Source organism: Scylla paramamosain, chromosome 12 (assembly GCF_035594125.1).
Source record: "Scylla paramamosain isolate STU-SP2022 chromosome 12, ASM3559412v1, whole genome shotgun sequence".
NCBI classification, from domain to species: domain Eukaryota; kingdom Metazoa; phylum Arthropoda; class Malacostraca; order Decapoda; family Portunidae; genus Scylla; species Scylla paramamosain.
In genome coordinates this window covers 17320100-17337947 of record NC_087162.1, presented here as the reverse complement: position 1 = coordinate 17337947, position 17848 = coordinate 17320100, and the positions used below count along the sequence as shown (strand labels likewise).

The 17848-nt window shown below is 46.7% G+C and overlaps 1 protein-coding gene across 15 annotated transcripts in view; it reads left to right on the top strand.

Moving 5' to 3' along the window:
* LOC135105787 (protein FAM13A-like) overlaps positions 1 to 17848 on the top strand; it is a 47364-nt gene that overhangs the window by 9289 nt on the left and 20227 nt on the right. For 4 of the 15 annotated variants that reach the window (XM_064014294.1, XM_064014292.1, XM_064014288.1 and 1 more), the window contains exons 1-2: positions 7869 to 8014; positions 12418 to 12772. The exons of 2 other annotated variants lie outside the window; for them this stretch is intronic. In XM_064014294.1, coding sequence (XP_063870364.1) covers positions 12612 to 12772 — 161 coding nt within the window. In that variant the 5' untranslated portion in view covers positions 7869 to 8014; positions 12418 to 12611. Of the gene's footprint in view, positions 1 to 7855; positions 8015 to 12413; positions 12773 to 17848 lie in introns of those variants that run through there. 9 more of the 15 variants (XM_064014298.1, XM_064014297.1, XM_064014296.1 and 6 more) reach the window with 5 other exon arrangements.

Below are 17848 nucleotides of genomic sequence, written 5' to 3'. Positions count from 1 at the left end.
TCTCACCAATACTTTCAAAGGTCAAAGAGGCAATTAATTGCGTTTTGTTGGATGATTTCTCCAACTGATAATATAGAATCCTTGTGAAACTATCACTAGAATCATAGATACAACTTTGGAAACTGCAATGATTTACACTAAGGCAGATACTTTCAAATACTTTGTTGGAATATAATTAATTAAACTATCACTAGAATCATACGATCTTGAAAAGTGCAATAATTTACATTAGAACCTGAAGGTCGAGATGAAGTTCCCGATACATTTATGCTGACTCAAACCACTACAGTGAGAGAAGCTTTGTTTTGAAGTCCTGTGAATTCCTTGGGGTTTTGGTCACGGTGGCGGTTGTGTTGTGGTGTTGTGGCCACCATGTTGTGCTGCCAGGGAGCGATAAGAAGTCACGTGATGCCCTTCTGCAGGTCACGTTGATGATAACTCAAACTGACCTTCCCCGCTCAGGAACGAATAACACCTTACAGCTTAATAATGATGCCAGACCGAAACACTTGCGTGACTGTATACTAGTGTGTGAGGACGAGCATTTGTTGTTTCTCGATTTGTTCTTACTCGTGACACAGTTATTTGTTACTTTAATGAGTCAGGTAGTTCGTTGTTTTCAGCTTTGCATTTCATTGTTGTTATTTTCGAGTGGTATATTTTTTACTCGCATTTATTTGTTTACGGTCAGTTTTCCGTGGTGTTAGTTGAGTTTATTTATTTGTTTGTTTTGTTTTTCACTTTATTTTTTTCATTTTATTTTTAGAAATGAAAGACTGACTTTATATGTATCTCTGAATTTTGGTTTATCTGTATTTCCTTTGTTCCATCCTTTCTTTCCTCGTGTGCTCGTCTCTTTCAGTCTGCCCTCTCGCTCATGGGGATTCCTGTTATTAAGGCAACGTTCTCCAAAACACGTCAGGAATTTGGGTTTCGTCGAGATAAATACTGAATAATACGACCTGTTTGTGTCTGAATAGGTGACGTTACTCAAATGAAGCGCGCGTGTGTGTGTGTGTGTGTGTGTGTGTGTGTGTGTGTGTGTGTGTGTGTGTGTGTGTGTGTGTGTTACCATTGTCTCTGTCGCGTTGCACAAGAAATGTCGAGTATGGATCAAGACAGTTCTGCTGTTTGAAGGAACACAGCAAGCCCACGTGTGCTGTTTCGTCACCCCTCACCCCCTCTGCTGCGTCATGCTTTCTCGCACACTTCTTGGGGAGCCGCTGCGGTTGGCGGGTTAGGGGAGGGGGGCGGGGGCGTGGGCAACAAAGGTGACACGTGGGTTGGACAGGGGAGTGACACGAAGAGTTCCATTGAAGTGTAGAGGGTTCTAAACAACAAGAGGTCCTGACTAAGCTATGTTATTTCACTTTAATACGCTGATTGTCATGTGGTATGGGAAAGTTAATTATCTATTTATTTATTTTTTTATTATTATTTATTTATTTTTTAGTATTATCTATTTTTATTTGTATGTTTTGTCGATAGTTTTGTGAAATGTTTTATTTGATTCATGCATGTGTTTTATTGAGTTCCTATTTTTTTCGCTTTTATTTCTTTTTTTCTTTTTTCTTTTTTTTCTGGGTGGTTGCTGCAACAGTGGTATTTTATATCGTTCCTACAAAAATGGCTTTTTTTTTTTTTCGTGCTGCATGTTACTTTCGCCTTTCATGCCAGCCTCAGGTAGAGGGAGCAGTGAGTGGAGAGGAGCCTTCACCTTTAGTACCATACGGTAGATAGATTATCTAGCTTATCACGAACAGCCCTTTAAGGATGCATATGTCTCTTTGTTCGTTCTTCATTTGTGTCCCTTTGTGTAACTGCAGTATTAGAGAAGACTAGATTAGATAGTGTACCTTGTGAGTATCTGATGAAACAGCCCTTTAACGACGTGTACATCTGTTGCTATTTGTTCGCGTTCCTTTGTGCAACTGCAGCATTAAAGAAACTAACTTGAGAAAACCAACTGAGGAAAGAAGATCGAGGAAAAGACGGGAAGTGAGATAGAGGGATGAAATTACGGTAGAACTACAAAGGATGGTAGTCACAGAGGAAGATGCAAGGGACATACACAACTGGAGGAAACGCACCTACATGGTCCCAATTTCTGACTCTAGGGAAACGGCGAAAGGAGAAGTATTGGGGTAACAATACTCGTACAAAAGAAGGAGGTTTAATCAACTGCAGCTATTGATGAGTGGTGGTCTCCGTGACGAACTCTGAACATATAGGATCACTTCTGCACCGTTGAATTAATGAACCATATTAAGGCTGCTACTTATCTTCCTTGGCTACGAACGTATATGCATCTCCTTAGATTTATCAGTGATCCTAAAACCACACATCTGTTACGTATAGCTGTAATATACATTTAATTAATCACGGATACCTGAACCTCCGCCGTGCCTTTGCCAGATGTGATTGTAATATGCATCTCTAATTAATCAGGAATCCGGAAATTTTCAGATGTCTCGTCTTTTAATCAAACTACAATGACGCTTCAAGCATTATACCGCCTCGCAGGACGCCACGCGCAGGCTGGTCGATGCCACGCCGCCCTCCCGCCCTTCGCTTTAATCAGACCTTCGCGACGTGTGTGTGTGTGTGTGTGTGTGTGTGTGAAAAAGTTTTCGTGAACACTGAAATTTCACGAGTTTTCTATCAACATGCCAATGGTTATTTGTGCCTTTGTTATTTGGGTCCACGGAGGTAATGTTTAGAAACGCTCATCATTAAGACAGGTTCTCTCTCTCTCTCTCTCTCTCTCTCTCTCTCTCTCTCTCTCTCTCTCTCTCTCTCTCTCTCTCTCTGATTTTCCTTCGTTCGTTCCTTTCTTCTTTCTTTCCTTCCTTTCTTTAATTTTATCTATTTTCTTCCTTACTTCCTTTCCTCCTCTAGTTCATTTAATTATTATCCTTCATATATTTTCTCTTAAAGTGAGGGCATCGTGATAAAAAATAAACTTTTTAAAAACACAGTTGCTTTCGTCACCTTCAAGCAAAAGAAAGCCGCATCCCCTGAATCAGTGAGCAGCCTTGGCGCCTCATAGACAGCGCTGCGTAGCGGAGGCACACTTGAAGGGGGGGGGGGGGGCGGTTGTGGGTGGCAGTGAGCCTGTAAAGGGAAGGAAAGACCAGGAAAGTGAAGGGCAAGATCAAATGCACTAAGGAGTCACCAGGTCCAGCTGTGTGCAAAGAGTTACGAGCCTCAACACAAGGCTGCCTTTCTGTCTTTCTCCCTCGTATCGCTCTGGCCACTGCTTCTGTCGGTGCGTAAACAAGAGAAGTCATTAGTTTTGTCAAGGGAAATACTACTTCATGGCGGCGTGCGGCGAGGGACGGACTCAGTGAGGGTGAAGCCAGAAAGTGTGAAGTGGTGGGGTTGGTTTAGGTTATGACAGGGGTGTGGTGGTGGTGGTAGTGGTGATGGTAATGGTGGTGTTACCTTTGTTGTTGTTGTTGTTGTTATTAGTGATGGTGATGGTGATAATAATAATAATAGAATTATTACTAATAATTGTTATACATACCTAAGCACTTCTTAGAAAAATGCTAAATATATTTTCCTAACTTCTACATTCTCTCCCTTCATGTGCTCTATCTTTTACTTTATCTTATCAACCTACGGTCCCCTTTTCTCGAAGCATCGATGGTAATGGCGGCGGCGGTGGTGAGGGCAATGACACTGAAAACACATCACTCCCATGTCTTAAACCCCCGAAGGACAGACATTTATCACTGCAGCGTCACGCACGAGAAACGAGGCTAAAAGGAAACTATGGATTGTTACCTCACTACCCGGACTGCTTGAGGGAAGGAAGAGGGTGGGTATTGCATCAGCTGTCTGTCTTCTGCCGCGGGGTGCCTTCCTTATCTCGCTATCTTCTGTTGACGTGGGTGTCACTCGTGAGATCTTGCTGTCGTGAAGGTGTTGGAATTCTTGAAGGAGGTTACTGTTATGCTGCCAGGCTGAGGTTTATATCTCGGGGGCTGCACGCTGGTGTCAGGCAAGATAGCTATATGTGGTGTGAGTGTTGTAAATAAGACCACGAGACTCTGTGCGTGCCAGCTTGCGAGATGTATTGGAGCCGTTGTAGGCAGGCGCGCGGAGTGGGGGTCAATTAAGAGAGTAAAGCATCAGGTTTGAATATCACGCTTCACGGTCGACACCCCGCCCTTGAATGGTGAACAATGAACACAGCAACTACAGCAATGACAGGATTACTACTTCTACTACTACTACTACTACTACTACTACTACTACTACTACTACTACTACTACTACTACTACTACTGTACATGTCTCGAGAAGAGTTGAGTAAGTGTACCTTGTTTAATCATATCAGACCCGTAATCAGCCGTGGTTTGATATCACCGCTGATGAAGGCACTGTGACCCCAGCCGCCTTGAGGGAGTTTCAGGTGGAGGCGCTACACTGCTAACAGGAAATACCGCTAATCGTAAAATCAGACCCAGAGTTTTGATAGAAACCGCCATGCACCACTGTTACCCTGATCCTATCTGATCCTGCTGCTAGGGATAACATTGATAACAATGACGGTGACGATGATGATGATGATGATGATGATGATGATGATGATGATGATGATGATGATGATGATACGTGAGCTTTTTCCTAGTCTGATTTTTATTTGTTCCTTCGGAGTGTTGACTTTTTTTTAGTTGAAATTTATAAAAGTGGCAAAATTCATTAAAATCACTCCAGCTTTTACCCAGAATTAATTAGATTAGCTTAGATTATGTTGGTTTGGATTCTGTTAGGTTAGTTTGATTTGGTGAAGTTAGGTTAGGTTTAATTTTGTTATGTTAGGTTGGTCTTGGTTTGTTAGGTTAGGTTAGATTAGATTAGATTAGATTGGTTATGTTCGGTTATATTGGGTTTGGTTTGGATGTGATGTGTTTGCTTTAGTTAAATTAGAGTAGATGAACCTAGGCTGAAGTAGATTCCTGAAATTTATCATGGAGATAACTATTTTATCGTCTCAACAAAGACCAGCGCCTCCTGCCGTAAAGCAACGCCTGTCAAGCACGGAGTACTCGTGGTATCGCGGTCATGGTAACATTCTGGGGAGCGCCAATGAATCACGCCGCCAAAGCTGAACGTAGGGCAGGAGGCGATGGTACAGTATCCTCAGCACAAGAATTAGCTCAGTTAGAATACTGGTCTTGTCAATGACATGAAAATATAATAAAATGAAAAAAAAAAAAAAACATAAAGCAACTTAGATACAGTAGCACGTGGAAATTTTCAGCAATCAGAAATAATTGCACATTAAGTCTTTGTTGTGTTTTCTTGCTGTGTGGAAAGCTGTAACATTTCCAGGCGCGTTTGTGGAAGCTTTCAGTGTTGCAGTTGAGCTGTTCGTGTCGCTAAGAACCATGTGCTTCGAGTCTATTGTTTCTGCCTCGGCATAAATTTAACTTAGATTCCACTCACGGCGACATCGCCATGAGAATTCCACATAAATAATTTTTGTCGGTGATAAATTCCATCCATCTAGTTTAGTTTGCTTTATGTTATATTATGTTATGTTATGTTGGATTGGGTTGGATTGGTCTGGCTTACCAACCCAACCCAACTCAATCCAACATAACCTAACATAATGTAACATGAAGCAAACTAAACCAACCCCACCAACTAAAGCTAACCTGTCCTGGGCTAATTGGACCTGACGATTTGACCTGGCGACACACGTAGCTACCCACCCCAAACTAACCCTACTGAAATCAGAATCAAATCCAAACAAAACCAAACCAAACCAGACCTAACCTAACCAAACCAAACCAGGCGTAACGTAACCCAAACCCAACCAGACGTAACCAAACCCAAACCTAACCAAACCAGGCCTAACCAAATGTAACCCAACCAAACCTGTTTCATCATGCACTTCATTATTTTATGGATAAACATTATGGATGAAATATACGTAGGGAGAAAAATTTACCACCGGATAAGTTACAACATGCAATTTTCCGTGCCATAAACGCGGCGAGAATGGAAAACAGACAGAGCGGCTTGCTATCAGTGCCTTGACTGTGCCTCACCGCCTAGTTAGTGCCATTCCCTGCAGACGTCCATACACAAGGCGGCACCGAGACTCCCAGGACCCAGACACGCCCACGTTCGGCCAGGCGGCGTCAAATAAACTGGGCCAGTGACACACATCATCCGCCTTTGTTACCCTTGGAAGGTTGATACGAGGAGGAAGCCAGATTAAATAGTGACGGCCAGGTGTGATGAGAGAGAGAGAGAGAGAGAGAGAGAGAGAGAGAGAGAGAGAGAGAGAGAGAGAGAGAGAGAGAGAGAGAGAGAGAGAGAGAGAGAGAGAGAGAGAATAACACGTATACCCTTGTGTCCTCCTACTATATGCTGGGTTTGGTGTGTCCTAAAGCCCCGGGGGACTGCTAAGTGCTGCTCGGGGGCCTTGCATCAACACCAGACTCGGTTCCCCATACCCAATAGGAAGCTCTTGCCTCATCCGCCCAACTGACTTGCCGCGCTCCGAGGGTTGTTACGTGCTGAGAAATATTGATTGTGAATAGTCGTGAGACTCTTACGGGAGTGTTGCATCCTGGCCAGCAGCTTCCTAGGTGAAGAGAGGCGATTTAGCTTTGGTTTTTGATGTACTAAGCCTGTTGATGGTGTAATGTTGTGTTTTATTGAGTTGAAATCCAAACGTGTCACTCCGTTGTTATTATAGTGTGTGTGTAGCAGTATTTGGCCTCGCTCGGTTGAACAAAGGAGGCAGTGTGATGCTGTATTGTCTTGTTTCTCAGCTGACTGCTTCATTAATGTTACTCAGGAATGTCATTAGAGATTCTTTTCGGCGTTTTATTTAGGACATCTCCTGTATAAGTGTAAAAATAGATGTCCTGGAAGGGGCATGGGGGAAAATAAGACTCCATCCTTTTGAATGGAATGTTGGGAATCCACTGAAGAGTGTTAGGGGGATGGGTGAGACTTGCGGGGGAGGGAAAATTACTGCGGAGATATTTGGGCAGAGAATGATGGTGAATGGGAGAGAGGAGGGCAAGCTTAAGGAATATAAGCAAAGGAGCAAGAGACTGGAAAGGACGAGGGAAGGTCAGCCTCTGTTCGGGAAAGTAGCCTTGTACAATGTGTCAACGGGCCATCAGGCAGTACTCGTCATGCATTGACGTCACAGCTCACGGTCCTCTCGCCGCCGCTCCCTTAATTATGTACCACCCGCCCGGTGATCGAAGATTTACTGATCGCTGCCGGGGCTGCTGCGTAGCTGCTCCAAAGCCTTTCGGATTACTGAGTCTGATGCTAGTTGGCATTATAAACTTGGGAAAGAAAGGAAAGGAGGGAAGAGTGCATTTGAGGCCAGCTGATTTTGGAGGCCACGAGTAACATTGTCGTGTGCGACACGTGCGGCCGTGTTGTGCGTGTGGCGTGGGGTCGAATGCTACTAAAGCACCGCGGGCAGGGGAGCTCTGAGGACCCGAGCCAAAGGATGCACCATAGTGCCATGCACCCAACTCGCACGAATTTCAGTGACAGTAAAACACTCTTGGCTAACATTATCGTGCTCTTCACCACCACAGCACCTCTGCCATTGATAAAGTGGAAGGGTGCCGCGATGTGTAGGCGCGATGCTAATACTTTATATCTTTGGTCGTGGTTACTGCTTGCCGCTATGACGACCCTGCACTGTTGTCTTGTTGTCAACCTCACCAGCCCCTGGATTACATCTTGTACACTGTCCGATAAGCAGTGTACAATTGCTTGATAAGGCCCAATGAGCGCTGCGGTGGCGGTGTCTGGCAGTGATAGTAGATGGCACCACTGCGCCTAGCATATATAGTGGGGAGCAGCGCGCGCGGGGTTTAGTAAGAAACCATCCAGCCGAGACAGAAGTCCAGTGCGTGTGTGCAAACTGGCACTGTGCATTGTTAAGCGACACATTGGAGTACATTAAACACGTGATCAACATGTGCAAGATTCAAGGGAAGACCGTCTGCACCTGCGGGTGAGTAGCGAACCTCGTGGAGTGCATCCCGTGTATGTGGTAGTGACGCCCTGGCACGCCGTCCCCTCGTGACTCCTGAGGGGAGGGTGCGAGCTGAAGACGTAACGTTGAACAGGTCGGGTGAGGGATGTTGCAACTGTGACAGGACAGTATAGTGGTGTGGCTACCTGGGGCAGTGCATTTGTGAGGATGTGCGGTGAGGAGCAGTGTGTGAGGGACATGGCATGGACTTGGGTGTGGCGATGCGGGGGGCGGCGAGCCATGCCGGCGCCCGATAGCCCAACGCAAGGTCGGGGTCGAAGAGATACTTGTCACAACACCCAGTACATGTGGCGGGAGCACCTGGCTCGGGTGCATCGCTCAAGTGTGGATATCCCATAATGGCTTTCACTCATCACATGCACTTTTTTTTTTTTTTCCCTCTCTATCTCTCCATCTCTTTCGTGTTCCCTCGAAGCGAGTTCACCTGGCGTTGCGTAATGCCAGGAGCGAGGAGAGCAGGGCGAAATATTGTTTCGCTATGAGCTCTCGTTCTCACGGCGCAGTAAACTAACAGTGGCGTACGTGACTTGACCGCCAGAGGGGAGGGCAAGGAGCCAGTGGGTGGGGGAAGATTGGGTTCATCCACGTATTTCACATATTTCGATTTTTTTTTCTTTTGTTTAGGTATCTTAGGAAGGCAGGCGTGTGTGTGTGTGTGTGTGTGTGTGTGTGTGTGTGTGTGTGTGTGTGTGTGTGTAATCAAATTTATGTATTTACTCTAATTAATTTGCTTCATTATTGATCTATTGTGATATATCTGTTTATTTACTTTCTTGGGTGGACATGGCGGGCGGGTCAGTAAGCAGGTCAGCGGATGGTATTGATTGCGGGATTGCATGTGTCAAGCGGCAGGTATTACTTCTTGTTGAGGTGACCATCGAATAGGATTATTGCTCGTCCTCTTACCCGCGGTTTATTTATTTTTTTTTTATCAAGGAATGGATGATGCTGATGGTTATGGTATGAAATGTTAAATTAATACCAGTAACAATATATTTTTTTAATAGATTAACGGCAGTAATGTATCTATTAACATAGACTATCACGTATAATGATAGATATATTGTTCCAAATTATCAATGGAAGTAACTGTTGGTGGAACACATGCAGCAGCAACAACAGCATCATTACAAAGCACCCTCCCCAAAACGCAATGCTGGGGGAGGACCACAACACGATGTTCTCGCGGTGCAGCGCCCTCTCGCGACCTTCAGTCCGCCTCGTGCCTGCTCTATCTCCCTTTTCCCTGATTCGCTTAGAGCTCCGCGCCACACAGCTCCGTCCGCCCCGCCACCTTCCGCCCTAGTTGGCTTCCTATCGAGCGGGTCAGGCCTCGGCATGCTGCTTTCACCGCTCATCCCCGTCCACCCTGCTATCAGAGGGATGCCAGCCCCATACGTTAACAAGGGAGTCATGTGATGCCCGCCCTTCCTCAGGCAGGATATTACCAGCAGGGAAGAGAGCGGGAATACCGAGGAAGGATGGCAAGGAAGAGTAGCCGCGGTGCATGGTTGAGTAAGGACAAGGCGGGATGAGAAAGAGGGAAAGAGATGTGAGGGAGATAAAGGTCAGTGTTGCCTTGGGATGTTGCATGCACACTGGCTGCCTGCACGCTGACTGACACACTGCCAGCCGCTGCCTCCAGGATACCTGAAAATCAAGCGAGTCATGGTGCGTAGTTCATTGGACACCGAATTCTCTATGCCTGGGGACATTTATCTAAAACTTTATGGGAAAAGTAACGTTTTATCGCTTATTTTAATTATTACTTTTTATTTATTTATTTTTTTTTTCGATCCTTTACCCAAGAGATTTAAGGGAAGGTGGAATGGCTGTTAAGTCTCTCGTTTCACCGGAGGAATAATTTAGTAGACCTGTCACCAGTATTGGGTGGTGACAGGAACACCCCATGTATAACCTTTCCTCATAACTAAATCCCTCCTCCCCGCCTTCCCTTCCCCTTCCACCACCTTTTTTTTTTTTTCACTTATTTATTTTCAATTCCCTATCCCACCACGACTCCCTCACCGCCTGTTGTCCCGCCCATCACCGCGACCCGTCACCACTCAAACACCCACGGGGTTCAAGCAGCATGAAACGTTCACCCCGAACCATACTGCTTCCCTAAAAGCTTGGACCGTTTATCAAGGCTTCAGCTAGAATGTAGGGGAAATATGGGGCTGGTGGAGTGGCCGCTGTGTCGCAAAGCAAATACAGTTCACGACTACGACATAAATTAAGACAGGTAGGAGCAGAGAGAGAGAGAGAGAGAGAGAGAGAGAGAGAGAATCACCCAGCCAGGTAAGTGAGGATGAAACATAAACATGAAACGTGTTGGAGAGACCCGAGCTCACTTAGGAACCCATCCGACCAGTCTCTCTCTCTCTCTCTCTCTTGTGTGCTAAAATTCAGTCCTCGTGCCTTGATACGTGTTTTGTTTAAGGGTTGAGAGAAGGAAAGGGAGAAGAGGAGGGGAGGGGGATTGCACACGTGGCTGAAGAGAGCGGAGGAGAATTGGGACTTGTAACCAGTATGAGGGAATGGTGGAAGGGGAGGGGGAGAAGAATTATAAACAAGGTGTGGACGGATGTGATAATGATGTGAAGTCTGCGAGGAGGGAGAGGGATGCGAGCGGAAACAACACCACCAGACATCATGACATGCACTACAACTTGTCTGCTCATGACGTGTGTCCCTAGCGAGCAGCGGCAACAGTTCAACTAAGCCATCAGTCACTCACTGCAACATCCATTATCTCATTGAGCTCATCAACACCTCAGTCAGGCTTAAAAAGAGCGATCTCAAGTGGTCCCATCACGAGTAATGCTTCACTCTTGGCCGACCGACGATTTGTTAAGCATATTGGTCTTTCATATGCTTCAGATACTATACGTATTTCATGGCTGCTCTTCTTACTGGCAGTATAAAATTGTTAAACTATCAGTAAAATCATGAAAAACAGCACTGAAAAGGCTGCTGACTTCCACTGGAGCATGTTAAAAAAGTAGTGGAGATAAGCCGCCAAAACGTAAAGAATACGAGGGCTTATCTTACTTGGCGCTTCGCAGGTTGTCAAGTGAACAGCGTGGGAGCGGCGGTGTGTGCCAGGCCCCTTGATATGTGGTGCTGCCGCGTCGCGCGTCTTAATGAGGCCACTGTAGCATGAGAGGGAGAAGGATAAGGGGAAGGGGCTGGACAGGGAGGCTGCGAGGAGAGGGGAGGAAGGAAAGAGCTGGGGAAAGTTTACGCAGCCTTAGTTGCTGCCCAAGTTCCACAGTGAACAACCTATCGCGTGAAGAACATTTGTGTACTAAATTTTTGCAACTGCCAGAAATTCGTTAGGTGACTATGAGCAGATCATGAATAAAAAATTTAGTTATTTATTTATTCATTTATTTGTATTATGCTTGCAGGAGTTCGCCTAAGAGGACTAAAAACGAAAAAAAAAAAAAAACTTGTGTCGCTCCCATAAAAGACCTACAATATATACAGTAAAGTTCAAAAATTATATTACGTACACCAGGGAAAAAGGGCTTGAAAATGTGCCACATGACCCCTCAGGCACAAAGTTAAGATGTGGGAAGCTGCAACTCAATGGCGCGCGTGGTGGTGGAAATTTTGCGTATGTGTGGATCTTTAGGGGAGGAGGAGGGAGGGAGCATACGTGGACTGGGTTGTTGATATTTTTAACTTCCCTTAACCGTGTGTGTGTGTGTGTGTGTGTGTGTGTGTGTGTGTGTGTGTGTGTGTGTGTGTGTGTGTGTGTGTGTGTGTGTGTGTGTTTTGAGGGCCTGGTAGATTACATGCCACCCGTCTCAGGTGTGATCCCCTTGTAGAGAGAGAGAGAGAGAGAGAGAGAGAGAGAGAGAGAGAGAGAGAGAGAGAGAGAGAGTGAGAGTGAGTTCATCAGCCAACCAGTAAATCAATCAGTCCGTCCTTCATTAGAGTCCACATTCCAGTCGACACATAATTTAGTCTAGCCTGTCAATGATCGACCTGTACGCGAGGTGAGAGGAGCGTCAGTCAGCCAGCCAGTAAATCCTTCAGTCATTAACGTCATCCAATCTGCCAGTCCGTCCACAAAGAGTAACGTTGTTTAGTCAGTCAGTCCGTCAGTCAGCCTTTAGTCAGTCACAGTCAGCATGTCTTGCAGACTATGCTTGGGGCTTCCACGGAGACAAAGCCTGTTAGCTGGGAGGAGAAGCTGGGCAAATTGTGTCGTGTCAGCACGGAAAGAGAGAGAGAGAGAGAGAGAGAGAGAGAGAGAGAGAGAGAGAGAGAGAGAGAGAGAGAGAGAGAGAGAGAGGGGGGGGGGAGATATCACACCAACGTAACTAAAATAAAATACATTTACAAGGAAGGCTGAAATATTAAGCAAATCAGCCAAAACAAAGACTAAGTGCCGAACAATAACAACGAACAAACACGGTAGAAAGAAAAAGAAGATAAAAATTAGAGACCAAGAGGGCGAAAAAAGATTAAAAAAAGGACTCGAAATTAATCAGAAAGTGACAATTAAGTTTGTAAATGACGGCAAGAGTAATGAGTGACGATAATGAGTGACGAGGGCGGCGTGTCATTGTGCTGTGCTATTAGGAGGAGGAAGAGGAAGAGCCATAAGCCGGAAAGGGAAAGACGCGTCGGGGCGAAGGAAGCGAAGAAAGAAGACCAGCACAAGAATGAAAGCAAGAAAAGACGAACCAAAGATGCGGAAAGGCACGTATTGTTTTGTGAAGTTGTGGTGGTGGTGGGTTGGTGGTGGGATGGTGGTGGTGGTGGTGGTGGTGGTGGGAATATAATACGTAAATAAGTCATCTCTCTCTCTCTCTCTCTCTCTCTCTCTCTCTCTCTCTCTCTCTCTCTCTCTCTCTCTCTCTCTCTCTCTCTCTCTCTCTCTCTCTCTCTCTCTCTCTCTCTCTCTCTCATCACCTCGGCCAGCCTCCACACGTGTGACAGAACAAGGGGTGACGAAGGACGCCAGGGGTTCAGGGAACCAAACGAGGAAATATCACCATCACGAGAGAGAGAGAGAGAGAGAGAGAGAGAGAGAGAGAGAGAGAGAGAGAGAGAGAGAGAGAGAGAGAGAGAGAGAGAGAGAGAGAGAGAAACGCAACAGGTCTCATTAGTGTTCATCCTTTCCGAGAGAGAGATATTGAGAGGATTTAAATAAGCTTTCCCCCTTCTCCCTCCTTTCCCCGAAACACCCCCATGGCTGGTGTTCTCCTTTTAGTCGACCATTACACATGCGGGTGAGGAGGGATGCACGCCGCCCCATGGCAATGATTCCAACCCCTCGCCGGCCTTGTGTGGAGGCTCCCGGCACCTGATCAGTGTGTTAGTGAGGTGCACTGAGCTTAAAATTCCAGGTGAGGTGAGGTGTGGTGAAGCGACAGCATATATTAAGGGAAGATAGATGGATGCCACGGGGATGCGCACCTGTGGAGGGCATACAGGTGACTAATGAGTAATGGGTGTGGTGGTGGTGATGGTGATGGTGCTGGTGCTGGTGCTGGTCGTGGCGCCAGCTGCTCATACAAGGTGGAAAGACGACACCTTAAGTACTGATAGTGACGCACAGACAAGTGGCGTCACGTTTACAGCGAACAATAGTCGTGTGGTGGGTAACTGTCACAAGAACGTAAGGATATAAGGGCGTTGCAAAAAGCTGGTTGACCTATGCAAGGCAGCTGCCTGGCACTTAAGATTTATCATCTGCCATCACCCATGTGTTTATCCAGTCCGTACAGGCGTCAGGACATAAGGGCGAGTATTGCGGTCCCTTATATCAGTCAGTTAACCTAAAGGTGATTCCGAACCGAAAAAAAAAAAGAAAAAAAAAAAATCCTAAGTTCATATACATTGTTGTCAACGTCAATTAGGTACGGCGCTCTGTTAATGGAAAAGCACTTCAGATGTGAGGAGAAAATGGTAGATTTGTGCAGTGATACGAGAGGCGAACACTGGGGACCTTAGTGAAGTATATGATTTCTTATTGTATCGCATATGAAGTGGAGAGGCTTAATATTTCACCCATCAACCTTCGTTATCATACAATTAAACATGTATGAGGTGATGTCACGTGTTCCGTTCCTTTTTGCAGCTTCACGGACACATCCCCTTTAATCCATCGCCGCTCGTATTCACCATCCCTCCCTCACTGCCTGCCCCCTCAAAAAAATTCCGTGAAACCAAGAATAGTTTTGCCGGAATCGATCAGCTGGGTGAATGTTTACCGAGTGTTTAGCGTGCCGCGGTTCAGGCGAAGCGGGGAGGGGAGAGTGAACGTTTGTTGCGAGCCAGAAATAGGTGCAGCCTGAACTAATTAAATCATCAACGGGATTTTTGTTAGCGGGTGCATGCAAGGCCTTGATTCCTGGTGCTCTTGAAGGAGTGAGGCGAGGAGAGGGTGGTGAAGTGTAGGCAGGGTGAGCTGCGGGTGGTAGGGGTGGAGGGAAGGCAGTAGAACGTGAGGTGAATAGCTGTGTTGTTGTGGGGGTTGTTTTGTGAAGGTGAAATGGATTAGCGTGGGTGGGGCAGCGGGTGGGTGGGCGGGGCGCGGCGAGGGTACTGGGCGTGGGCAGCGATGAAGGTGGGCAAGGTGTTGGCAGCGGACAGTGGGCAGTGAGGAAGGTGAGTTGCGATTCTGAGTCTGATTACTTTTCACTTTTCCCTCCTCCTCCTCCTCCTCCTCCTCCTCCTCCTCCTCCTCCTCCTCCTCCTCCTCCTCCTCCTCCTCCTGCTTCCTCGTCTTTCATGCCTCTCACTCCCTCCTTCCTTAGCGCTCCGTCTCACGTCTCCATTCAGATCTGTAAGGCCACACACGGCGGCCTTGAGCGCCTTATCACTCCCGCCTTCCATCCCCACCCACAACTCTGTCCCCCCATCCCACTCCACCACACCACACCCCTCACCCCCACCCTCCACTCCCTCTCCCCGCCCTGACACACACAAGTCCACGTATTGATTCCTCCCGCACCCACTGTTAGGAGGCTGCCTCACACACACACACACTAAAGGAAGATAGAGATCCAGTTATAACGAGCAGTATTTAAGAAAGACTTTAAAACAATCTCTCTCTCTCTCTCTCTCTCTCTCTCTCTCTCTCTCTCTCTCTCTCTCTCTCTCTCTCTCTCTCTCTCTCTCTCTCTCTCTCTCTCTCTCTCTCTCTCTCTCTCTCTCTCTCTCTCAGCAAACAAGACCCTTCCTTTATTTTCCTATTGTCACTCGGTGCCTGGAGATGAACATGAAGGGCAGGAGCAAGAGGAGGAGGAGGAAGAGGCAGGAGATAGCACAGATTATCCTTGCTACTCACTAATGGGCAGGACTCGCCGTTAACGGGACTGGCACACGAGCCGCTACCCGGAAAGACGCCCCTGCTTGCTGCCTCGTCCCGCCTCTGTTTGTTATTGATTTATGACACTTAAACGCTTTCTTCTCGAATAACTATTTTTTTAAGATCACGGGTATAGTAAGGTTCCATTGGATATTTTTGTCCATGTTGGTGATCCTTGTTAAACTATTGCTAAAAAAAAAATAATTGATTCCAGTAGAGTCTGTGAAGGGAGATAAGACACCGAAACGTTTCAGAATACGAACCTCTTACTTTGCGGTGGCGTGGAAGGTAAAGGGAAGGTGACGAGGCTAGGCGAGGCGGGCGAAGACGTCTGTGGTGAAAAGACCGATACAGAAGTGAAAGGGACAAAAAAGAGAAAGTAATAGCGGGGATGTACTGGCATTTGAGAGAACCTGGTGAGGCGAGACGAGCTGGCAGACAGACACACGTGGGGCAGGTATTCAAGAGAAGGAGGGGAGGCAGGTGTGTCTCTTTAGGCTTAATCTTTACCTGACTGAAATCACCTGGTATTCAGAACAGGTGTGGCAGTGAGTCACCCTCCTCACACCTGCGCGGAGCAAATGGGTGAGGTTCATCATGTACGAATGTAAGCCGCTGAGAATGTGAGTGAGTGACGCTGAGTGATGTGAGATGAGTGTGTATTTAGGTTTGGAGGAGCAGTCAGAACATAGCTAGCAGTGAAGAGAGACTAATGACAGCTCTGCAGGGTACATACTGTCAGCGCCCCCACTGATGCGATGGCTGGGAGTACAGTTCCTTTAGCGTACGTTGAAATTGTGGGGTATCCGCGTATTTGTCTATATATGTTTTGGTAGTGTCGACGTTAGCATAAAATCACATCTTCATTATTCTTTTTCTTCTTATTAGATTAGATAATGACTTCCTGATGTCACTTTACATGCCCCCTTAGTCCTTGTTCTTGAGTTGTTTTTTTTCCCACTTGTTATCCCCTCGGCCTTCTTATCTTCACTCTTCATTCCTTTCCGTTTTTTTTTCTCTCTCTTTCCCTTTCTCCTCGCCTGAATCTAATCGCCTTACGCTTCCTTCTCTTCATATTACTTTACTCTCTTTTTAAATGTTCTCCTCCGCCTCCCTCTCTTCATACCAAGTCACAGTCTTACTTTAATATTCGTATTAGTCTTCGCGTTTTGTCCTTCCCTTCACCCTCCCAAAAGCACTACCCCCTTCCTTTTCCTCGTCGCGCGGCACTTCCTCATCCCTCACTCCCTCCTGCGACGGCACACTTCTGTCCTCTCGCATCAGTAGGGGACCGCTAGGTGCAACACGGTAGTCAGTAGTCATCCTCGAGGCCAAGGGAGGGAGGGAGGGAGGGGCGGCGCCACGACACACTTTACATAACACCTGAAGATCACATCATCACCCCAGCGCCACCTTGCCCTATTGAGCCCTGCCCTGTCCCTGCCCTCTCCCCCGCCCTGCCTCCTGAGTCTTAGGATAGAGTGTGTTGCTGCCGTGACTATATCCAAGCAGAGGGAAGGCCGTAAGGTAGCGTAAGGTGCTTTAAGAAAGTCTTCATTGCCCAAGGTTGTCCTGCCCTACCCTACCCAACATTCAACACACACACACACACACACACACACACACACACACACACACACACACACACACACACACACACACACACACACACACACACACACACACACACACACACACACACACACACACACACACACACACACAGCATCCTTGATCGGCGAGTGTAATACTTTTTTTCCTTCCCTCATATACGTCACCCCTCTCTCCTGTCCTCACTTAGTTGGCCTCCTCCACCCATTACCACTCCCCCTGACCTTCCATTTACCCACTCATCACCTTTATGCGAGGAGTCACCCTTCCACTCGCACCCACAGTACAGTACCAGTCCACACAAATGGTTGTAAAGCACTCAGATTCTACCTGCTGTGAGCCCCCCTGCCACCTCCATTCCCACCCTCTCCTCGCACCCGCCCGACCAGTCTGTCAGGGGTAAAAAAGTTGCTTACACACAACAGTAAACAGGACGAGCGTAGAGTATCCCTATGATCATGAAATATTACGTGGACATGACATCAGACGAGGCAGGATGGAAATATGTGTAAACTTGTAAAGATGTGAGATGCTGAATTATTTAGTAGATGATAAAGATGAGATCACATGATATTATTAATGGAAAAGAAGAAAACAAGTATGAGGAAAAAGTGTTAGCACATCAGCGCGTAAAGACAAGTCTCGGTGAAGGGGATTAAAACCATGAAGGAGATGAGAGAACGCGGGATTATGAGGCAGGAGAATCAGAGATTGGCTGAGTGAGGTCGCTTGTTTTACGACGCATGAAAGCAAAGGGCGTGGGAGAGAGGGCGGGACGGCACACTTTGTTATGAAGGAAGTGGTGTGTTTTTCGCAGGGACGCCCCTTGGGGGGCGGCGGTGGTGCAG